The following is a 25237-nucleotide window of genomic DNA, read 5'->3' on the forward strand; positions in this document are numbered from 1 at the left end:
TCAGCCCCACAGCAGTCAACCTACGTGATGAGGTGCCGGGAACAGTCACAGAACAGCATCAGCATGGCCAAGAGCTGCTTAGACTCTTCAGTGTCATTGTTGAGGCATTCCAAGAAGAGCTTTAACCCTCCATGGGGCCCCAGTTCACAGATAAACGCCCAAAGTTTGGGCAGCAGGTCATCAAGGTAAGTGAGACCTGGAAAAGGATAGAGAAACCCAAGCTTCAGGTGGGGCTCCACCTGGTCCCTTATGTCTCCTCTCCTTCGGGAAAACAAAACACTTAAACCTATTAGTGACCATTTAACGCATGTTGAGAGAAAGAAGGTGCAATTACGAAGAATAACATCACCATGAGAACAACAATGATAATAGCAGCTAACATTTAATGGGTGCTTACTATGTGTCAGATACCATTCTAAATACTTCACAGGCACTATTTCCTTTTCACCTTGGGAAACCCGATGTTATCACCATTTTAAGGGAGGACACTGATGCTCAGAGAGATTGAGTAACTGGCCCCAAATCACACAACCAGTAAGTGTCAGAGCCAAGAACAGAACCCAGATCTGCTGACTCAGTGTTTATGTTTTAAATCAGGGACCAGCAATTTTCTTCTGGAAAGGGCCAGAGAGTCAGTATTTTTAGGTTTTCAGTCTGGACCAGTCTCTGTCACAACTACTCAATGTGCTACCATCACAGCATGAAAGCAGCCATAGACAATAGGTAAAGAAATTCATGAGGCTGTGTTCCCAACAAAACTTTAATTACAAAAGCAAGCGGTGAGCTGGACTTGGCCCATGGGCCATAGTTTGCCAACCCCTGCTTTAAACTATCTTCCAGGCTTATCCACATTTAGCAAAGCTTTCCTCTCATCTACTGCTATTATTCTATCTCTGTTAAAAATGGGAAAGCAGCAAATGACAATATGAGATACTCTGAAGAGTTACACAAAAATTTGACCCCGGGAGAAGCAGAGGGCTTCTCGATGGCTAGGCCTCAGGCACACAGGCTGCATCTCTGTTATCTATGAAGGCTTTTAATATGGCTATTGACCTAGAAAGTGTGGCTCTAAAGTTCCACTTGTCACTGAATGTACAGTAAGATGTGTTCCTCAAATTATTCCTCAGAAAAGGAGGAGTCACCTTATATTTGAGTCCTTATAATGCCTCTCACTTTATAGAGCACTTTGAATGGCTTAATTTTGAACAAAGAACTGTTTGGGGAAGATATATTAGCCTGGGGGCAGACTCAATCAATGCCACTTATGGATGTTTAGAGGGTGAACTGAAGGGATTGTAATGGAGGCAAAGAAATTTAACACCCATCTCATTATTATTCCTAAAGATTTGACCTCACCTTTTCAAGGGTACGGGGATGTGGTTATAAAATGCAGAAACCTCACAATTTAAAAATAAGTTAAAAAAAAACAAAAACAAAAAACAGGGTGACTGAGAGGACCTTCAAGATGGCAGAGGCGTAAGATGTGGAGATCACCTCCTCCCCACAAATACATCAAAAATACATCTGCGTGTGGAACAACTCCTACAGAACACCTACTGAATGCTGGCAGAAGACCTCAGACTTCCCAAAAGGCAAGAAACTCCCCACGTACATGGCCATGTGGCTGACAGGGTCTTGGTGCTCTGGCCGGAGGTCAGGCCTGAGCCTCTGAGGTGGGAGAGCCAAGTTCAGGACATTGGACCACCAGAGACCTCCTGGCCCCACGTGATATCAATTGGCGAGAGCTCTCCCAGAGAACTCCGTCGCAATGGTAAGACCCAGCTCCACTCAATGGCCAGCAAACTCCAGGGCTGGACACCCCATGCCAAACAACTAGCAAGATGGGAACAAAACCCCACCCATTAGCAGAGAGGCTGCCTAAAATCATACTAAGTTCACAAACACCCCAAAACACACCACCGGACACGGTTCTGCCCACCAGAAAGACAAGATCCAGCCTCATCCACCAGAACACAGGCACCAGGCCCTTCTACCAGGAAACCTACACAACCCACTGAACCAACCTCGCCCACTGGGGGCAGACACCAAAAACAACGGGAACTACAAACCTGCAGCCTGCGAAAAGGAGACCCCAAACACAGTAAGTTAAGCAAAAAGCAGCAAGGGAAAAGCAACAAATAACATACAGGGGATCTCCATAAGGTTAACAGCTGATCTTTCAGCAGAAACTCTGCAAGCCAGAAGGGAGTGGCAGGACATATTTAAAGTGATGAAGGAGAAAAACCTGCAACCAAGATTACTCTACCCAGCAAGGATCTCATTCAGATTTGATGGAGAAATTAAAACCTTTACAGACAAGCAAAAAAGCTAAGAGAATTCAGCACCATCAAACCAGCTTTACAACAAATGCTAAAGGAACTTCTCTAGGCAGGAAACACAGAAAAGGAAAACACCTACAATAACAAACCCCAAACAATTAAGAAAATGGTAATAGGAACACACATATTGATAATTACCTTAAATGTAAATGGATTAAATGCTCCAACCAAAAGACACAGACTAGCTGAATGGATACAAAAACAAGACCCGTATATATGCTGTCTACAAGAGACCCACTTCAGACCTAGGGACACATACAGACTGAAAGTAAGGGAATGGAAAAAGATATTCCATGCAAATGGAAATCAAAAGAAAGCTGGAGTAGCAATTCTCATATCAGACAAAACAGACTTTAAAATAAAGACTATTACAAGAGACAAAGAAGGACACTATGTAATGATCAAGGGATCAATCCAAGAAGATATAACAATTATAAATATATATGCACCCAACATAGGAGCACCTCAATACATAAGGCAACTGCTAACAGCCATAAAAGGGGAAACTGACAATAACACAATAATTGTAGGGGACTTTAACACGCCACTTTCACCAATGGACAGATCAACCAAAATGAAAATAAATAAGGAAACACAAGCTTTAAATGATACATTAAACAAGATGGACTTAATTGATATGTATAGGACATTCCATCCAAAAAGAACAGAATACACTTTCTTCTCAAGTGCTCATGGAACATTCTCCGGGATAGATTATATCCCGGGTCACAAATCAAGCCTCAGTAAATTTAAGAAAACTGAAATCGTATCAAGTATCTTTTCCAACCACAACGCTATGAGACTAGATACCAATTACAGGAAAAAAACTGTAAAAAATATAAACACATAGAGGCTAAACAATACGCTACTATTTAACCAAGAGATCACTGAAGAAATCAAAAAGGAAATAAAAAAAATACCAGAAACAAATGACAATGAAAACACGATTGCTCAAAACCTATGGGATGGAGTAAAAGCAGTTCTAAGAGGGAAATTAACAGCAATACAATCGTACCTCAAGAAACAAGAAAAATCTCAAATTAACAACCTAAACTTACACCTAAAGCAATAGAGAAAAAAGAACAAAAACCCCCCAAAGTTAGCACAAGGAAAGAAATCATAAAGATCAGATCAGAAATAAGTGAAAAAGAAATGATAGCAAAGATCATAAAACTAAAAGCTGGTTCTTTGAGAAGATAAACAAAATTGAATAACCATTAGCCAGACTCATCAAGAAAAAAATGGAGAGGACTCAAATCAACAGAATTAGAAATGAAAAAGGAGAAATAACAACTGACATTGCAGAAATACAAAGGATCATGAGAGATTACTACAAGCAACTGTATGCCCATAAAATGGACAACCTGGAAGAAATGGACAAATTCTTAGAAAAGCACAACCTTCCGAGACTGAACCAGGAAGAAATAGAAAATATAAACAGACCAATCACAAGCACTGAAATTGAAACTGTGATTAAAAATATTCCAACAAAAAGGACACAAAAGGGGGGGGCCCATGTACCGAAAAAAAAAAAAAAAAAATTCCAACAAACAAAAGCTCAGGACCAGATGGATTCACAGGCGAATTCTATCAAATATTTAGAGAACAGCTAACACCTATCTTTCTCAAACTCTTCCAAAATATAGCAGAGGGAGGAACACTCCCAAACTCATTCTACAAGGCCACTATCACCCTGATACCAAAATCAGACAAAGATGTCACAAAAAAAGAAAACTACAGGCCAATCATTGATGAAAGATGCAAAAATCCTCAACAAAATACTAGCAAACAGAATCCAGCAGCACATTAAAAGGATCATATACCATGATCGAGTGGGGTTTATCCCAGGAACGCAAGGATTCTTCAGTATACTCAGATCAATCAATGTGATACACCATATTAACAAACTGAAGGATAAAAAAAGATATGATCATCTCAGGCTTCCCTGGTGGTACAGTGGTTGAGAGTCCACATGCCGATGCAGGGGACACAGGTTTGTGCCCCGGTCCGGGAAGATCCCACATGCCATGGAACGGCTAGGCCCGTGAGCCATGGCCGCCGAGCCTGCACGTCCAGAGCCTGTGCTCCACAAGGGGAGAGGCCACAACGGTGAGAGGCCCGCGTACCACAAAATGGAGAACAGTATGGAAATTCCTTAAAAAACTAAAAATAGGACTACCATATGACCCAGCAATCCCACTACTGGGCATGTACCCTGAGAAAACCATAATTCAAAAGTGTCATGTACCACAACGTTCACTGCAGCACTATTTACAATAGCCAGGACATGGAAGCAACCTAAATGTCCATCGACAGATGAATGGATAAAGAAGATATCCATTCTTCTTTATATATGTGGCACATATATACAATGCAATATTACTCAGCCATAAAAAGAAACGAAATTGAGTTATCTGTAGTGAGGGGGATGGACCTAGAGTCTGTCATACGGAGTGAAGTAAGTCAGAAAGAAAAAAACAAATACCGTATGCTAATACATATATATGGAATCTAAAGAAAAAAAAATGGTTCTGAAGAACCCAGGGGCAGGACAGGAATAAAGATGCAGATGTAGAGAATGGACCTGAGGACACCGGGAGGGGGAAGGGTAAGTTGAGACAAAGTGAGAGAGTGGCATTGACATATATACACTACCAAATGTAAAGCAGATAGGTAGTGGGAAGCAGCTGCATAGCACAGGGAGATCAGCTCAGTGCTTTGTGTCCACATAGAGGGATGGGATAGAGAGGGTGGGAGGGAGACGCAGGAGGGCGGGGATATGGGGATATATGTATACATATAGCTGATTCACTTTGTTATACAGCAGCGACTAACACAACAATGTAAAGCAATTATACCCCAATAAAGATGTTTAAAAAAAAACAACAGGGTGACTAAATAGCCAATAGGTCAAGTAAGAAATCAAAAGAGAAATTAAAAAAATACCTTGAGACAAGTGAAAATGGAAATAAAACATTTCAACATTTATGGCATGCAGCAAAGTGGTTCTAAGAGGGAAGTTCATAGTGATTCATGCCTACCTCAAGAAACAACAAAAATCTCAAACAATCTAATTTTTTACCTTAAGGAACTAGAAGAAGAATAAATGAAGCCCAAAGTTAGTAGAAAGAAGTAAATAACAAAGATCAGAGGAGAAATAAATGAAATAGAGACTGAAAAGGCAACCAAAAAGATCAATGAAATTAAGAGCTGGTGCGTCTGGAGCCTGTGCTCCGCAACAAGAGAGGCCGCGATAGTGAGAGGCCCACGCACCGCGATGAAGAGTGGCCCCCGCTTGCCACAACTAGAGAAAGCCCTCGCACAGAAACGAAGACCTAACACAGCAAAAATAAATAAATAAATTACTAAACTCCTACCCCCAACATCTTCTTTAAAAAAAAAGTTAAGAGCCGGTTCTTTGAAATAAAGTTGACAAATCTTTAGCTAGACTCACCAAAGGAAAAAAAAAAAAAGAGGCTCACATAAAATCAGAAATGAAAGAAGAGAAAACTGATTGAAAAAATACAAAATATCGGTCTTCCCTGGTGGCACAGCGGTTGAGAGTCCGCCTGCTGATGCAGGGGATGCGGGTTCGTGCCCCGGTCCGGGAAGATCCCACATGCCGCAGAGCGGCTGGGCCCGTGAGCCATGGCCTACTGGGCCTGCGTGTCTGGAGCCTGTGCTCCGCGGCGGGAGAGGTCACAACAGTGAGAGGCCCGTGTACTGCAAAAAAAAAAAATACAAAATATCCTAAGAGACTATTATGAACAATTATATGCCAACAAACTGGAGAACCTAGAAGAAATGGATAAATTCCTAGAAACATACAATCTTCTAAGACTGAATCATGAAGAAACAAATTCTGAATAGACCTATTACTACTAAGAAAACTGAATCAAAAACCTCTCAACAAATAGAAGTCCAGGACCAGATGACCTCAATGATAAATTCTACCAAACATTCAAAAAAGAATTAATACCCATCCTTCTCAAACTCTTCCAAAAAATTGAAGAGGAGGGAATGCCTCCAAACCCATTTTACAAAGCCAGAATTACCCTGATATCAAAACCAGACAGGCACAACAAAAAAAGAAAATTACAGGCTCTGATGAACATAGATGCAAAAATCCTCAACAAAATATTAGCAAACCGAATTTGACAAGATATTAAAAAGATAATACACCATGATCAAATGGGATTTATTCCAGGAATGCAAGGATGGTTCAGTAACTGCAAATCAATCAATGTGATACATAATATTAACAAAATGAAAGATAAAAATCACATGATCATCTCAATATATGCAGAAAAAACATCTGAAAAAATTCAACATCCATTTACGATAAAAATACTCTCAACACAGTGGGTACAGAGGGGATGTACTTCAACATAATAAAGGCCATATATGAAAAGCCCACAGCTAACATCATTGTGAAAAGCTGAAAGCTTTTCCTTTAAGGTCAGGAACAAAACAAGGAGGCCCACTCTCACCACTTTTATTCAACATGGTACTGGATGTCCTAGCCAGAACTAGGCAAGAAAAAATAAGTAAATAAAAGGCATCCCAGTTGGAAAGGAAGAAGTAAGATTCACTATTTGAGCTGATGTGATATTATATATAGAAAACCCTAAAGATTTCATTAGAAAAACTGTTAGAATAAATTAATTCAGTAGAATTGCAGGATACAAAATCAATATACAAAAATCCACTGCTATCAGAAATGAACTATCAGAAATAGAAATTACAAAAGCAATCCCATTTACAACTGCAACAAAAAGAATAAAATATCTAGAATAAATTTAACCAAGGAGTTCTGAAAGACCTGTACACTGAAAACTATATGACACTGATAAGGGACTTCCCTGGTGGCGGAGTAGTTAAGAATCCGCCTGCCAACGCAGGGGACCCGGGCTTGAGCCCTGCTCCAGAAAGATCCCACATGCCGCGGAGCAACTAAGCCCATGTGCCACAACTCGTGAGCCTGCACTCTAGGGCCCGCAAGCCACAACTACTGAGCCCACGTGCCACAACTACTGAAGCCTGTGTGCTTAGAGAAGCCACCACAATGAGAAACCCGTGCACCACAATAAAGAGTAGTCCCCACTTGCCTCAACTAGAGAAAGCCCGCGCGCAGCAACGAAGACCCAATGCAATGAAAAATAAATAAATAAATAAAATTAAATTAAAGACAGTGATAAAAGAAATCAAAGAAGACACAAATAAATGGAAAGTTATTTCATGCTCATGGACTGGAAGAATTAATATTATTAAAATGTCCATACTACTCTAAGTAATCTATAGATTCAATGCAATCCCTATCAAAATTCCAATGGCATTTTTCAGAGAAATAGAATCAAAATTTGTATGGAACCAAAAAAGACCCTGAATGGAAAGCAATCTGGAGACAGAAGAACAAAGCTGGAGGCATTGCGCACCCTGATTTCAAACTATATTACAAAGATACAGTAATCAAAACAGTATGGTACTGGCATAAAAACACACACACAGATGAATGGAACAGAATAGAGAGCCCAGAAATGAACCCACACATATATGGTCAATTAATTTACAACAAAGGAGGCAAGAATTTACAATGGGGAAAGAACAGTCTCTTCAATAAATGGTATTGGGAAACTGGAACAGCCACAGGCAAAAGAATGAAACTAGACTACTACCTTACACCATATATAAAAATAAACTCAAAATGGAGTAAAGAATTGAATGTAAGATCTGAAACCATGAAACTCCTAAAAGAAATCACAGGCAGTAAGCTCTTTGACAAGGGTCTTGGAAATGATTTTTTTGAACCTGGCTCCAAAAGCAAAGTCAACAAAAATAAAAATCAGCAAGTGGGACTACAACAAACTAAAAAGCTTCTGCAGAGCAAAAGAAACCATCAACAAAATGAAAAGGCAACCTATGGAATGGAAGAAAATATTTGCAAATCATATACCTGATAAGGGGTTAATATCCAAAATATATAAAGAACTCATGCAAGTCAACAAAAAAACAAGTAATCTGTTTAAAAAATGGTTAGAGGATCTGAATACATTTTTCCAGAGATGACATACAAATGACCAACAGGCACATGTAAAGGTGCTCAACATCACTAACCATCTGGGAAATGTAAATTAAAAACCACAATGATAGGGTTTCCCTGGTGGCGCAGTGGTTGAGAGTCTGCCTGCTGATGCAGGGGACACGGGTTCACGCCCTGGTCTGGGAAAATCCCACATGCCGCGGAGCAGCTGGGCCCGTGAGCCATGGCCGCTGAGCCTGCGCGTCCGGAGCCTGTGCTCCGCAACGCGAGAGGCCACAACAGTGAGAGGCCCGCGTACCGCAAAAAAAAATAAAAATTAAAAAAAAAAAACAAAAAAACCCACAATGATATATCACCTCACAGCTGTTAGAATGGCTATTACCAAAAAGACAAGAAATAACTAGTGTTGGTGAGGATGTGGAGAAAAGGGAACCCTTGTGCACTGTTGCTGGAAATGTAAACCGGTGCAGCCACTATGGAAAACAGTATGGAGATTCCTCAAAAAAACTGAAAATAGAACTACCACATGATTCCACAATTGCATTTCTGGGTATTCATCTGAGGAAAACAGAAACACTAATTTGTAAAGATGTATGTACCCCCTTGTTCACAGCAGCATTATTTACAATATCCAAGATAAAGGAAACAACCCAAGTGTCCACCAATGGACAAATGGATAAAAAGATGTGGTGTGCATGTGTGCGCACACGTGCGCGCACACACACACAGGAATACTATTCAGCCATAAAAGAGAATGGTATCTTGTCATTTGTGACAATACGGATGGACCTTGAGGTCATTATACTAACTGAAATAAGTCAGAGAAAGACAAATACCATATAATTTCACTTATATGCAGAAACTAAAAAACAAAGAAAAAAACCCAAGCTCATAGATACAGAGAACAGATTGGTGTACCTATGGTTGCTGGGGCAGGGGGTTGGCGGTAGGGGAAAGGTAAGCAAAATGGGTGAAGGGGATCAAAGAGGACAAACTTCAAGTTATAAAATAGATAAATCATGGGGATGTAAAGTACAGCATGGTGACTATAGTTAATAACATATACTGCATTTCTGAAAGTTGCTAAGAGGGTAGATCTTAAAAGTCTTTAACACAAGAAAAAAAAGAAAAAATTTAACAATGTATGGTGATGGATGTTAACTAGCCTTACTGTGCAATGTGTACAAATATCAAATCATGTTGTACACCTGAAACTAAGATAATGTTACATGTCAACAATACCTCAATTAAAACAAATGGAGTAACAAGTTACAATGCAGAGGTCACAGGTATTCTTCTACAGGACAAATATACTCATTTACAGCATGATATACCAATTCAATGAGGGCTGCATCCCGAGCGACTTAGACAGAAATGAAGATGCCATGCTCTGGAGAGCCGGGTCAGAGGAGCAGCACGTGGCTCCAGGACCAACACACGTATGTGAGGAGCACGAACAAAGACATTTTGTAAATTGTGAGAGCAGAAAAACAGCGGTATTTTTAAAACAAGTGTGTTATTTTCTCTAATCTAGTTTGTGTATAGTTTTGTGTATAGCCAAGCTAATAGAACAAATATTATACATATACTTTAGACTAGCTCATCTTCATTTTTAAAATCATGTATTTTTTTTCCGTCTTTTTTTTTTTGGCCACGCAGCGCAGCTTGTGGGATCATAGTTCCCCGACCAGGGATTGAACCCGGGCCCTGGCAATGAAAGAGCTGAGTCCTAACCACTGTGCCGCCAGGGAATTCCCTAAAATCATATACTTTCAAATTGGCCAAAAAACTTCTTTTTCAATTCTCTCATTGGGACAATGGGGGATGCTTAATGTGGTTATCTTATAAAGGTGGACACAGGCTATTACCTCAAAATCATCTCACTCAGTATGCTTCCCAGACCTTCCCACTCTGCTGGGGTGCCAGCTCATCTGGGCCCCTTCTCCTTCTGCACTCTCCTTAGGGAAATGGCCCTCAGGCCCAGCCCTTTCACCCCACCCCTTTGCTCAAGCCTCCACACAGTACACAGTATGCTGGCTTGGCATCTCTGCTGCAGGTCCAGCAGGTACCTTACACTCATCACAGCCAGACAGAACTCTCGATGGCCCACAATCCCCCCTCCACCTCCTGCCCCCCCCATCCAAGCTGGTCATCCCTTAGCTCAGCAAATGGCCCCACCATCCACACAGTTGCTTGGGCCAGAAATCTGGCAACATCTTTGAAACTTATAGTCCTCACTCCCTCAAATCCAATCTACCAGTAAGACCTGTAAACTCCACTCCTGGAGTGGACTGTAAATCCTCCGGCTTCCATCTCCATCAGCCCAGTGGTTCTGAACCACGGATGATTTTGCACACCGCCCCACCTCAGGGGGCATTTGACAATGTTTGGAGACATGTACGGTTGTCAAAAGTGGGAGAGAGGTGCTACTGGAATTTATGGGTAGGGGTCAGGGGCTGCTAAACATCCTACAACGGATAGGATGCCCTCCACAACAACAAATTATCTGGCCCCAAATGTCAACAGTGCTAAGGCTGAGAAACCCTGCCCTAGTCCAAGTCAACAATGTCTCTCATTATTTTCATTGTCACAGTGTCCTTCATTATATTAAATATACTTTCCTCTTACTTATCATTGGTCTCCTCACTACTGCAATGTAATCCTCTTGGGAACACAGACCTTGGCTGTCTTAGTCCCCTCTGCATCCTCAGTGCCTGGCACGCATAGGCGCTCTATAAACATCTGAAGATGAGTAAGTGAGTGTGAAAGACAGAAGTAGCAGCACTTTGATTTAAAAAATGTAAAATGTAACAGAGAAGTTCTTAACCCTTTATGCAGTCAACAGCTTCAAGGTTTATAGACCTTTTGTCCTCATAACACCCATCATACTAACAACTCCCGTGCTGCTCACAGCGGGGACTTTCTTCCTTGCTCAGCTAAAACGGAAAATGTCGGGCATATCCATGCAATGAGATCTTACACAACCAATAAAAATGAGGTTTTTAAAGAATTCTGACATGATAAAATGCTTATAATGTGATTAATGGAAAGGGAAAAATAAAACTATGTATTTCAATCTAAATATATATTTATGTAACACACTCAGGATCAGGTGGTTATCTATGGACTGTAGGATTAAGAGTGGTTTAAGTTTTCTTTTTTCTGCTTCTTTGTCTTTTCTAGTTTTCTATTCATAAAAAAATATTAACTTTTAAAAAAGCAAGTTGCACTTCATAATGAAAATAAAAGCCAGGTCACAGGAACAAGCTAGAAGTGCTAGGACTGCAATGACCTTAAGCTTTTTAACTGAAGAGAATCAAGTTCTAAGAATAGCTCAAAAATACCCTTCTTCAGAATCTATTTTCTGAGTCAAGGAAGCCAGGAGAAAATCAACTTCTAAGAAAACTTGTCTGGCAAATGTGAGAGATGGCAGAGACCGCCTCAGGACTCCAGACCTGTGAGTATCTGCAGCCGGATCTGGGTTAGAGTCGTCAGCGAGGTCTGGTAGAGGACGCAGATGTTGCAAACCTTCTGTACCTCCGCAGAATCAACACGTTTACCCCCAACAGGCCTGAGAATATTCCGAACTGACGCCGACTTCTGAAATGCACGCTTCAGGAGAGCTGGCGTGGAGAGAAGGAGGAACGTGTGAGCAGAAGTTCAGCCATCTGCCAAACTCCACCCCATAAAGGGAAGAGCACTTCAGTAAAGCTCCTAATTTCCAGCCAGAGCCAGACAGTGAGGCTGCAGCTTTGATTCAAATCACCTCTTTTGGGTAAATCAGAAAAGCAGTAACAAAAGGTTTTTAGACAGAACACAAAGACCTCTTTAGAACAGCACAAGATCTGTCAGAACAAGCCAAACATATTTGATTCTTACTGTGGATTCTTTTACTGTAACCACTTAACTTCAGAACCCACAAAGGTGAAACTTCCAAGGACTGAATTATGGGAAGAGGGGCAAAGGTGGGGGGCCTGGCTAATTCCCAATGTTCTGTGCTTTCAGAGGGAAGTAGGAGCATCAGCCTCCAGTACTCATTATCAGTTTGGGGTTGTACTCTCGTTTTACACCTTCGCATCTATATCCTGCTGAAGTTACACTGAGCCCATGCTCACTGACAGCTACAAGATGGAGCTTTGTGACACACTGGGTGGCAGAAGAAAAACCACACCGAACCTGGCAATCTGCCATAGGCAAGTAACTCCACTGAATTATGTGTTAACAGCATTGCCTTACTTTTATCAGAGTGCGCAATAAGAAACCTTTCCAAGGAACCCATTAGTGACCCTGCAACAGGGATGCCGCTGAGGTGGTAGCCTGGTCAGTGACCACTACCACCTGTATAAGCAGCTCCACAGGGGAGACTTATTTTATGATTAGGAACTCAGAAAAGCTCTACTTCCCCTAAGAAATAGATCTTCCTGCTTCTTCCTACTAATGAGAAGTAATAAAGGGTCCACAAATCCCTTTTCATTTTTGGCCACTGGAAATTCAGAGCCAAATGGCAGTTCAGAGATAAGCATGGCAGCCCTCATGGATCATCTGTGGATATTCTCTACACACAACCTTGATTTTGTTCACATAGTTAAATTTCCCTAGTCCTTGTTTACTATCCCTAAGGACTTCCAGTCACTGTTTTGCTAAATGTGAACTTGATGTAAGCCATCTCAAAATCTTCAGGGGAGAAGTCAGAGGTCACATGACAGAGGGGAGCAGGTACACAGGGCCAGTCAGGCGCTGCACTTTGGGGAAGGAGAGCCACTCACTCTTCACAGGAAGCACATTCTGTGGGGACGCTGGCGGCACGTGGACCGGCTCCTGGTTCTCCAGCAGCTTCTTGCTCAGGATGTCACTGAAGAAGATCCGGATCAGAGGCACCCCCCACAGGAACTGCAGCTGTCTGGTGACCAAGGGCATGGACTCGTTAAGGCTAGGAGAGAGCAGGAGAGCGGGCACGTCAGTTCCACCTGCTGGATGGCCACACGGAAGGGTAGCTGGGGACTGCCACTCAGCATGGCAAGCAAGATGCTATAAGAGAAGTGGGATCCACAAATTGCCGCTGAGCCCTGGATGCAGAAGGCACCAAGCTCTTTCTTGGCTCTCTCGCTCCACACAGACTTCCTGTGCTGCCAGCAGCATTGTTGCTCCCCCCAGGCCCCACGTGTCACAGTCACATCCCAGACAGCCTCTATCTGTTCTTCATCCTAATTCCATCCTGTTTACCACCCAGTCGACAAAAGCTTCCTGATGCCTACGTAGCTGGCTTGCAGGCCTGGCCCACAGATCTCGATGAAAAGGGGGAAGTGGTGGAAGAGAGGCAGGCAGAGACAAGGAAGACGGTGATCTGCCTCCAGAACTCACCCATAGTCCACGGATTGGGAGAACCAGCCAAGGACAGGGTGCCAGTGGGTCAGGTTGGATTTCTTCTGGGACACGTACTTCTGACAGTAGCAGAGCATTTGGGTGAGCAAACTCACAAATCCATCTGTCTCCTCCTCTAACACCCTGGGGCTGAGGGAGCCCAAGTGCAGGAGGTTGCCTACAAAGAGAGAAGGCTGAGTGCGGTAGGCCCGGACAGACACGCTTCCTTACCTCCCAGCCCTGCTCTCTGCCTGGGGCTCATGCATCCATGTCTACGCGCAGGAAGAAATTCCACGTAGAGAGGAACCCATCAGTGCTGGGGCTGCAGTGCTGTGCAGGGCTTAGAAACAGGCAGACCTGGCCTCAAATCCTGGCTCTGCCAGAGGCGAGCTAGGTGACCCTCAACCTACTTCTTGAGTCTGTTTGCTCATCTGTAAGACTGGAGTGGTGACCCCCACTCTTGATGTGAGGACTATATGAAGTAACGTGTAAAATGTCAGGTACACAGATTTTTAAGTTAGTATAACATTTTCTTACATCAAGATTCTAAAACCAAGGGTCAACACAAGCAATGACCTCCTGAAGAATAGCTGAAAAGTCCTGGAAAATCACTGTTATTCAGTGTTCACTGAATTTATTTAATGTTTTCTGTGAGGACTCTTACCATCGACTCCCTTAAAATGTAGCCCCAAGAACCTTTTTCTATGTAAAATAAATTTCCTCTAATTAGGCAACGAGAGTTGTGTACCTCTGCTGTTTCAAATGCTTCTCTATCCCCAAACCCTGTTCTCACCTAAATGAAAACACTGTAAAACAGACATTGTAGACCCTACTCTGATCTAAGCCCCACCAAACTGTGCTCTCTTCTCTCTTGAGATGAGAATTATCCAGGTAACTCAACACGTTTTCATTTTTCCCTTGGCTGCCAGGAAGCTAAGGGCTGAAAGTTAACATTCATTTACAGTCACTCAGCTAGTTTGCCAGGCTGATGTGTTTTTCCATGTGATTTTCAGTTTCATGTGTCTACTTAAACTGTTTACCTCATTACCTGTCTTTTATTGTAAGCACTTCCAACTTTTACTAAAAACAGCTTGTGGCCTCCAGAATGGTGGAAAGCTAAACACCTGGGCTTTTCCCAACGCCCAGAACACAATAAAATTCCAGCCATAGATACCTACCCATGAGACAAAGTGTATGGCATCCTTCTAAACTTTCACATACATCACGGCATCGATCTTCGTCTCTTAAAAATGTGATGAATTTACGGAGCATGTCATGAGATTCTAAAATAGTGAGGCGCTGCGAACAATCGTAGACTGTTAAAGCGGAAGCTGGTAAAAGGAGCTTCCCTCCAGAGTGTGAACTCTATCCCCGCAGATCACCCCCTAGCTGCCAAACATGTTATCCACCACCAAGAAGAAAATGAACAAGATGAGACCCTTTTTCTCTGGGCTTCTAACACAAGTGTGTCTACGGTAGCTACTGATTTAGGAGAACCATCAGGAGACGAGGTAGAAATTAACAGAGGAAACATTTTACTTTCTATTTTAAGGACAAAGGCAAAGATGGCATTGGGGGAATTCAGAGCCCACTCACCTCGGGGGTCACTGTGCTGAGATGAGTCATGAGAGCGGGCACAGACACAATGTGGATGAGGAACGGCCGGATCAGATTGTCTGAAAATTGTGCAGCAATCACAGGGCTAGACACAAACATATCACCTCACTCAGACACGTTTAATGTGAACCTGGAACAAAAGAACAACCCTACCAACACCCCCAAATCCCTTGGAATTATGCTTCACAGGACTTCTAGGAAGACTGAAGGCTGAAAATGGGCCCATTCACTGGGGGAAGGTTGAGTAAGTGATACTTTAGTCTATGACGCAGCTATGAAAAATCAATTTACTGAAGTTTTACTGACATGAGAGAATCCTCATGCTATAATCAACTTTAAAAAAAAAAGCGGAATGAGAAACTATGTACACGGGAGAGGAGGATGGGGATAGTGACTGGAAAGGAGGAAAAGAGGGGCTTCTGGGGTGCTGCTACTGTTGTTCTATTTCACAGGTGGGGTGGTGCTTACATGGGTATGTTTACTGGGTGATAAGTCACCAATAACTCATACTTCAATTAAGCAATTTATTCTGAATATACATCCAGATAATAAATGGAACAAGGTGAGTTTGGGAAGGTTCCCATGGGCCATTAATTTAAGAAATATATATTGATCTTAGAATATAAAAATGTGTTGAATATATGAAGCAAGTATAAAGAGTAAGGAATAAAAAGTGTGGGCTCTGGAGTCAGATGGCCCAGGTTTAATTCCAGGCCCTGCCCCTCCCGGCTGTGTGACCAAGGGCAAGTGACCTAACCTCTCTGGGCCTTAGCTGCCTCATTTATAAAATGGAGATACGAGAATGTGGTGAGGAGTCAGTTAATGTGTGTAGAAGTCTTAAAACAACGTGCGGCCCGTGAATGTTAGCTATTTGTATTATAGAACTTGGTGATCACATCTAAACATATCAGTTATGACTTCATAGACTTTTAGTAGTAGTATCTACATATTGTATGACAAAACCATTGAATATCTTGTTTTACAAGGTCCTGGTCCTGTTCAATTACTTACAAATATTCAGAGGAGGAAAAAAAGTACACTATGCAAGAAAAAGGCTTTAGAACAGCCCGGCCTTAACAAGTGAGTCAATGGATTCTGACATATGGAAAGAAAAAACTTAAAATGATGGACGCTATTATATTCTCAAAGGAGAAGAAACGTGGTGGAATGACTAGATGACCCTCTTGGTGGATCACAGTGTGAACTGCAGCCACAGTGGGACAAGGGAAGGATGCTGGGACGGAAAGACGACTTGTGTTCTTGGGAGATGGAAGACAGGGGAGCTAGAGGATGCTGCTGCGCTCCTGGGCTCAGACGTCTGTGTGTCAATCCTCCGCTGTCTGTGACAGAGGAGAGGGTGGGCGATGCTGCTGGAATGAGCTGCTCAGGTGACTCAGGAGAGGGAGCTGCAGTAAACCTGATCTAGGAAAACATGTGTTACGACTCATTAAATACATCTCTATGTAACTCCTCTCAAAGTGTGTAACGAACGTATGACTGTTACCTAGATAATTTGTTCTACTTCTTTAATCATAGCATAACCGGTTGGATTCTGTTCCTGCTATGAAGGTCTAGCCTCTAGAGGTGTGCTGTCCAATGCAGTAGCCACTGGCCACATGTCAGGGGCTACTGAGCACATAAGATGTGGCTAGGCCAAATTCCTATGTTTTAAGTGTAAAATAGCCACCACTCTTTGAGGACTCAGCATTTGAGGACTCAGCACGGAAAGAAAAATTAATAAATTATCTAATTTCAATTAAAATAATTTAAAAGTATTGATTCCATGCAAAAATGATACATTTGGATATAGCAGTTTATATAAAATATATCGTTAAACTCAATTTCCCCTTTCTTTTGACTTATTTAATGTGGTTCTCATCATATTTCTATCGGACGGTGTACACCAGCCTTGTCCAATAGAACTTTTGGTGATGATGAAAATGTTTCACATTTGTGCTGTCAATATGGTTTTCAACTAGTCACGTGGCCCCCGAGCACCTGAAATATGGCTAATGAAACCAAGGAATTGAATTCTTAATTTTAATAAATTTCCATTTAAACAGCCCCACGTGGCTAATGGTTAGTAGAAACCACAGTCTAGATCAGGTCAGCAAACTGTGGCCCACAGGTCAAAAACTGCCCACTGCCTGTTTTTGTAAATAAAGTTTTATTGGAACACACAGCCGTTCTCATTTGTGTATGTACTGTCTATGGCTGCTTGGCGGCTATAGTGGCACAGTAGTTGTGACAGAAGCTGCGTAGCCCACAGAACTGAAAATATTTACTAGCTGGCCTTTTGCAGAAAAAGTTTGCCAACCTATAATCTAGACCATCATTTTTCAAATTGGTGTTCCATGGAAAATGATTCCACAGGATAGTAACAGACATGTTCCATCATCTAAAACTTGGGCGAGAGTACTCCATGTTCCGATATGTTTGGGTCAAATCAGGTTAAACAAGCCCAAAGAGTTTGCTACCACAGGATCTGTCAGAGCTTTCAGCAGGAAGATGCCTGGTGAATTACCAGGAAGGGGCAGACGGGCAGCTTTACCAAGCTGGTTTGACCACAACACTCCTTCTTTCCCAAATTATTATTATCTTGGGGATTAAGATGATCTCAGATTATCAAGCTATCTTATTAACAACTCTCCAAGTTACTGCTCCTTTCAACAGTTTAAGTATGTTCTGGACCCACTAACAAGCACAGCTCTTTACACTTGGCAGTCTCAGACTTGCTGGTATGATTTCTATCAGGAAATATTTAGCTTCTTACGTACTTTACATCTCCAAACTGACTAAGTGAAGATAAATATCACATCCTCTCTGGTCCTCCGAACTCTAGTGTCTTAAACCCGTGTTCGCAACACTATTCCCTGAATCCTTTCACCCTGCCCTTTGCTGGGCCTCTTTCAGCTCTTAGGTTTCCTTTATCAATTAAAAGCTCAAAAGGAAAAATGGTCATATCTTGGCCCCTGGCAGAATAAAAGCAATTCATTTTGAATAGCTTCCCTCAAATCATGATGCAAAAACATTCAAGGGTACAGCCGGAAGATTAAGAACAGGGCAGTCACAGATGTGTCATTTTCATCAAGAACAACACTTCCTGTAAATTCTAACAAAGTGGGCAAGCCCGTACCTAATACCAGTAACAAGAGAAGAAAAGCAGGAGGAGCAGGCCTTCAGAAGCAAGCTGGCTCCTCAGGCGCAGTTTCTTACTCACCGCATTGCTAGGGAAAAGGCTGCTGTTAAAGTGCCTTTGGACAGACAAGGCCGGGGTCTCGCCAGGCCACGGGTTAACAATACCTGCAAAGAACACTGTAATTGGTCAGGGGGCGGCGCCAACTTTATATTCATGCGCACGTAAAAAATGTACAGTAAGTGCTTCAGATAAAAAACTGTATTGGAATGTTTCTAAAAAAAATGAAAGAAAAGCAATGGGTGTGTATGGAGGTTCACTGTACCACTCTCTCTCTCTAGTTTAAATATTACACTTGAGTTTTAAAAAATAATAGTTAAAAAAATTAGCAGCCGATAAGAAGAACACCAGATTTAAAATCTCAATTATTTTAGAAGCAATTCAGAGTTATGGCATCAAGTAGACTCTTCCACTGAGATGAACTGTTGAGAATCCACCTTTGGTTGCCACAGCACCTTGCAGGGTTGTCGTGAGGAGAAAGTGAAACCCAACCAGGAAACAGCCCATCTCAGTGCCAGGCCAGAGGACAGCCTAGATCAACGTCACTTCTCAAACTCAAGAATTCCAAAGTATCAATACTTTTCAACAGTGATTAGTTACATTTCTGACAATTCCCTGGATGTACGAACTGGCATGATAACATGCAGTGTGGACAGAAGGCTGTTTGAGGACTCAGAGCTAGAAAGACGATTCCAGACACCAACCAAGGAACCTGAGGGAATACATCCTGAGACCTCCTTCCTGAATTTTTAAGTCTCAAATGACTGCATTATCCTCATAGTCAAAAATGTAGCACAGTGAAGGGGTCCCAGTCACTGTCCTCCCTTCACAGAAATCGAGAGGGTCTCAAAGCCGGGGTCGGGGAGGGAGGAGAGGGCGCTTCCTGCAGAAAGCGCTTCTGTGAGGAGGGCAGCAGATAGGCCGAAACCAGAGGTAAAAACCCAAGTTCAGGTATGGAGAGTGAGTCCCACATTAGGGATGGGGTCACAGACCTGCAGCACAGAATAAAATCCATGCTGGTTGAGATGGCCCATTATATTTGCACAAATGTGGTTCATGGCTGGTCGAAGACTCTCACCTAAACAAAGAAAAAAGTCTGAGAAAAAAAATCTCTGGCCATAACGTGAACAGTTTACATGCCCTAGGTCCCAGGCCGTAAGGAAACGAGAGCTCCTCTGGCTTGCCTTCCTGCTCCCCTTGGGTCTGGCACCAGAGGACAGGGAGACGCCACATCTCCAGAATTCTCTCTCCTGCAAGGCCCGGTGGAAGCGTAACCTCTTAGGGGACGGGACCTCTGGTTTCCCAGACGTATCATCCCCGGCCTCCAAGCTCCTGCAGCACATTTTCTACTTCCCTCCGAGGGCCTGGCACTTTCTACCCCCGGTGGCTACCTCCTCTCCCCACTGGGATACAAGCCCCCTGGCAGGGCCAGAACGCACCGAGTTCTAAATACCCCCCCAGAGTCCAGGATCATGACTTAAATGAACCCTCCTTCCTGGCCTGGAGCCTCGGCACACAGTTTCCTCTGCTTCAGAGTCCTGCCCCACCTCTGTGCTCTGCAAACTCCACCTCCCCCTGCAGCTCTCAGCTCAAATGTCACTTCTTCGGGAAAGGCCGAGCCCCACACAAGGCAAGGCCTCCCTCCCCACTGCACTCTCGTTTCTCCTGGGCTCTTCCTTCCAAGCGCCCCTTGTCACACTGTTGTCGTGACCTACACACCCACGTATACTACTCAGATATTCATATATATACGACCTCTCTTCAGTGTCTGTCTCCTCCCCACCCCACCAGACTCAGGTGCTGGGAGGAAGGGCGGGCACACAGAGTTCAGCACCTAAAGCCCCTGGAGGGCAGTGACCTCTCCCCTATCTCCAGTGCCTGCAGAGCATCTGGCACAAAGCAGGCTACTGGGTGAATGGATAAAGTGAATGTATGAAACATGTAAGGCCGAGTTCAGTGTTCAAGGAAGAAGGCAGCTTTACCATGCAATTTTATGGGCAAAATAGAATTATTTGCTGCCGCATATTCTCCAAATGAAATGATGAGGCTTAAGTGAATATTATCAATCTGAAGGCTGAAGTGCTGTGGGAGTTGTAACAAATGAGCTCAGAGGGACTGTGCCTTCAAACGTAAATTCCAAGAAGGGAGAGAGCTGAGCACGTGATACTGAACTTATCCTAGATACCATAGTGCAACGTCTCCATGTGTGTGGTTCTAGGGCCTTCCCTGAGGTTTGTGGCAGCAAAAACACTTCTTGAAAAGGTCCCCGAACTCTCCATGGAAACGCTACTTAGGAAAGATTTTGAAGCAAGTCCCACAGACCTTTTCCCCGGAGAATTTTCCATGTTGAAGTGTCTGTAAAGGTGACAAGCATCGTGAGGTACAGTGTGATGAGTTTGGAGTCTTGTAAAATTTCAGGCTAAAAACAATAAAGAGAGTAAGGTTAAGACACACACCCTCCAGTCCAAGAGAGTAGAGCAACCGTTTTACAGCTTTCTGAATGCAAACCAATGAGTCAGGATTCTAAGTCTTTATTCTTTTTCTCTTGAGGAATGACCACTCTAAGAGTTAAACAACAGGGATTTCAGCACACCAGTGCTTGACCATAGAATTGAAATACTCTTGGAAATGGAGAATTGAGAATTCTTAGAAAACAAGATGACCAGGGCTGGCCTGCTACATGTATGCATTCAGTATTTAACATATGTATGCATGTACACTGGAGCAACAGAGTATAAATGCAATTGAACATAACAAGGACTCTGGGCTCAGACTTTTGGCTTCACCACTTACTAGCTGTGTGATCTTGGGCGAGTTTCTTTTTTTTTTTTTTTTTTTTTTTTTTTTAATTTTTTTTGCGGTACGCGGGCCTCTCACCGTTGCGGCCTCTCCCGCTGCAGAGCACAGGCTCCGGACGCGCAGGCTCAGCGGCCATGGCCCACGGTCCCAGCCGCTCCGCGGCGCGTGGGATCCTCCCGGACCGGGGCACGAACCCGCGTCCCCTGCATCGGCAGGCGGACTCTCAACCGCTGCGCCACCAGGGAAGCCCTTGGGCGAGTTTCTTAACCTCTCTGTACTTCAGCTTCCTCCTCTGTTGACTAGGGACAGTAACACTGCTTCCTTCGTTTAGTTGTTGTGAGAAATAAATGGATTCATGAATATAAAGCGCTAAGAACAGTGCCTCCCACACAGAGAACACTATGTATTGATACTACTGGCTATTACTATAATGATGACTATAATTCTTGCTTGATGCTGGGTCAAGGTCAAGAGAGCCATTCACAAGTGCCTTGAGAGAGATGCCTGGGAATGGATCACTGGGTTCTCTGGGGACATCTGCTCCATTGCTCAGTTACTACCAGAGTCCTTGCCAAGCCTCTGCCCCTGAAACTTCTCCCTCCCTACGTGCAAAGTGGAAACGGCTGCTGTTTGTACACACTCACACCCCTGCCCACCTTCCCATAACACAAGGGTGGGCACTGGACCAGGCAGGCCTGGTGGCAGTACCCCACCCATCTTGCCACTGTGACCAGTTCAGGGTTGAGACCAGGATCCCACCGGACCTTTATGAGTCCTCCCAGATTTCTGAATCGATGGGGGAAGCCTCCCTTTTGTCTTTGGTCAAGACAGAGTCAGGATGTGAGGCTAGAACTGCCAGCTGCCATGATTAGAGTGGGAGAAGACAAGGTGATTCCAAAAGGGAGCACACATGAAAGAAGGAAAGAGAGGGAAAATCCAGAAGCCCCCTGGCTCTAGTATGTATTACCAGCTGCACTCATGTTGGGTTTCTGCACTGTAACAAGGGGCCTGACTAGTATAATTATGCCAGCTACAAAGTATCCACTATATCAAAAGCACTGAAAGGAAGACAAGATTCCCTGCCGTCAACACTGTGGTAAGTGCAGGTCAACGTTCAAAATACCGTGCATGAAAGAAGCTCTCAAGTTGATAACAGCATCTAACTCACTCTCTCTGGGAACAGGGGCTCCAGTAATTCTTTACTAGACTCCAACTGATACATCACAAAGGTATAACCTATGAGGGAACCACGAGGACTCTGAAAATACATTCTACAGGCCTCAAGTGGGAGGGATAGATTTACAGTCTTGTTTTTATTTTTTACCTTGAGCTGCTCAAGAAACTCACAGCAATACCACATAACGTCTTTGATCTGTTTAATCCATAGGAGGGTGAGATCCTTGGAAAGAGCCAGGGACACGTACCATACCTACGAACAGGAAAAAGAGAAATGTAATGGGCAGTTACAGGGATCAAATGACACACATTCCAGCTACTGGAATGGGACCAATTAGCTAGGTCCAGAGCCAGATAAGGCAGGGGGATGAACACAAAAATAAGCAGCAAGGAGGACTTATTTTAACACTAAACCCAAAGGTAAAACTAGCCTGGTAAGTGGATTTACCATCCTGAGTATGAGGCAAGAGCAGCACACAGCTTCTTGGATAACGCAAAGACTAAGGGATTCACCTGCACTTTGTTAATGTTTTCGATCCATTACTTACTCACACACGGGTGTGAACATGCAGAGTCATACACAACAGTCAGAACATTCAACAGGAATTTTCAGAGGTAAACAGGCCAGCTTGAGTGGTCGTGGGAGACTTTCTGGCTTCCGCCCCACTTACCTTGGGTTCATTCTCAACATCCATGCTGCTCAGGATGCAGCGACACAACTTCTCAAATCTCTGCAGAGAGGCAGGATGGGGGTTATAAATTCTCACAATGAATGGAGAAATCAGAAAGCATCCGTGGACCCCTGGCATGGATGTGCCGGCCTGACGCCAGATGACTCACATCGGGATCCTATTTAATTCCGACTTGTAAACGTGGAGACCGAGGATCAGAAAGCCTAAGGAAAGGCTCTCAAACTGGTGACCCGCAGGCAGGATGAGCCCTACATGTGTTTTAGACTGGGGCTCCTTTTGAAAAACAAGATCAACCTGGCAAACTGGGCCTGGATTCCTGCAGACTAGCAGCTGTCTCCTAAATTGTGCTCAGCCATTTGCCATTTTGTAAGCACCACGGATGCTGACTTTTGCCTCACAAACTGTCATATCATCACTTTCATCCTGAAATGCGAAAGCAAGAAAAGTGGTACACCCTGGCCGTACCAACCCTGGATCCACCCTTAAAAGAGGTGTGGCCCTGGCTGCTGCTCTACCAGACTGAGCTGTGGTTTCCTCCTCTGTAAACGGGCGTCACCTCCCTGCGCCTGCCTGTCCTCATCTGCGTGACTGCGTTTACTGCCAGCATCCTCCTCTCTCTCTCCTGCTGGGCTACAGGCTCCTCAAGGGTAGAGACCTTGCCCACTTTGTTTCCTTCTGGGGCCCCGTACCCAGAAGAGGGTCTGGCACAATGTGAAGCTTAGCAGTAATGGATGCCTAACCCCCAGGAACACAGAGGCCCTCCTCAAGGGTCTCCATTAGTACTGATACAGATGACTAGCTGCTCCCCTGGAATTTTACTTTCTAGGCTGATTTTTCTAATTCCACAGGTAAAACTAGCCTGTTTTGTTTGGTTTGCAGGATTTTAAGAGAAATTTCAAATTAGTGGCCAATTTTTACAAATTAGAAAACTGAGTGTCAAAGAGCTCTGGAGTGTCTTTAAAAAAATCAGAGTATCAGTCCCGCAATGGCTGGAGCAGAGGAGCGGCCACCCCTTTGATGGCACACCACAGCCCACCTCTTCCTCCAATGTCCTCACCACCGCCTGTCAGTTACCATTTATTATGACTTGTACCATGTTGTGTCTCATAAATCTGCTAACCTACGCATCTGAGGACAAGTGCCTGTAAGAGTCAATGTGAAAACAATCGTGATGATTCCCAGCACTGGGCATAATCCCTACGAAACAGGTTCCAAGAAAACAAAAGGGGCAGGATGTGGGGGTAACAGAACCTGTCTCACAGAGTTGCTGTCAGGACTAAATGAGTTAATATCTATCAAATACTTACAAAAAGATCTGACACATAAGCACGATGTGGGTTTGCTATTATTATTTTACCTCATCATCCTCTTTAATTCTGAACAAGAACAGCAGTTTCCTGGCAGTCTTAAAAATACACAGTGCACTTCTTTTACTGGACCCAGAGTCATCTGCTTTAAAAAACTCATCAATCTCTCTCCTAGGGAGGGAAGGGTAAAAAAAGACGTTTTAAATTAGGAGTTCATAGCAGCTGGAAGGCTGTTCAAGAACTGTTAAGAGAAAAGCAATCGGTTCGTTTTTTTTTTTGCTATGAATTGGAAACAAAAGAAAACGTGCTGAGGAGCTCCTGACACCCACCTGATTTCTCTTTGCAGTCGACGCCGACAGAGAAAACTCCGTACATGGGCCTGAATCTCCACAGCTGCCCTCTCCCGCTCCTTCTGCACCAGCCTTTCCTCTCGAGCCTGACGGGCTCTATCAATGAACCAAGCTCTCGACGTCTGAGAAACAGTGAACATGTTTGCAAACTTGCACAAACCCTGCAAAGAAAATGGCAAGTGGCTGATGTAGGTCATTATACTAAAAACACTCACGAAAAGGGGCTCAGGAGCAAAGGGCAGGAAGGGACTTGGGCAGCAGCAGAAAGCTACTCGGGACCCCCCAGCTCCCTCCCAAATGGCTGATAGCTGTCCCCGCACAAGTCCCAGCTTCCTGTCGGCTCCTTTCATGCAACTCCTC

At 43.6% G+C, this 25237-nt stretch overlaps 1 protein-coding gene across 2 annotated transcripts in view; it reads right to left on the reverse strand.

Moving 5' to 3' along the window:
• Positions 1-25237, reverse strand: part of UBE3B (ubiquitin protein ligase E3B) — a 54914-nt gene that overhangs the window by 24435 nt on the left and 5242 nt on the right. For both annotated transcript variants that reach the window (XM_024741467.1, XM_024741466.1), the window contains exons 3-15: positions 24857-25038; positions 24578-24698; positions 23200-23259; positions 22677-22781; positions 20876-20972; positions 19546-19631; positions 18578-18660; positions 15337-15442; positions 14919-15039; positions 13741-13918; positions 13146-13309; positions 11835-12002; positions 25-196 (exon numbers count right to left, since the gene is read on the reverse strand). In XM_024741467.1, coding sequence (XP_024597235.1) covers positions 25-196; positions 11835-12002; positions 13146-13309; positions 13741-13918; positions 14919-15039; positions 15337-15442; positions 18578-18660; positions 19546-19631; positions 20876-20972; positions 22677-22781; positions 23200-23259; positions 24578-24698; positions 24857-25017 — 1622 coding nt within the window. In that variant the 5' untranslated portion in view covers positions 25018-25038. The remainder of the gene's footprint in view (positions 1-24; positions 197-11834; positions 12003-13145; positions 13310-13740; positions 13919-14918; positions 15040-15336; positions 15443-18577; positions 18661-19545; positions 19632-20875; positions 20973-22676; positions 22782-23199; positions 23260-24577; positions 24699-24856; positions 25039-25237) is intronic.

Source organism: Neophocaena asiaeorientalis, unplaced genomic scaffold, assembly GCF_003031525.2.
Source record: "Neophocaena asiaeorientalis asiaeorientalis breed wild unplaced genomic scaffold, Neophocaena_asiaeorientalis_V1.1 scaffold648, whole genome shotgun sequence".
NCBI classification, from domain to species: domain Eukaryota; kingdom Metazoa; phylum Chordata; class Mammalia; order Artiodactyla; family Phocoenidae; genus Neophocaena; species Neophocaena asiaeorientalis.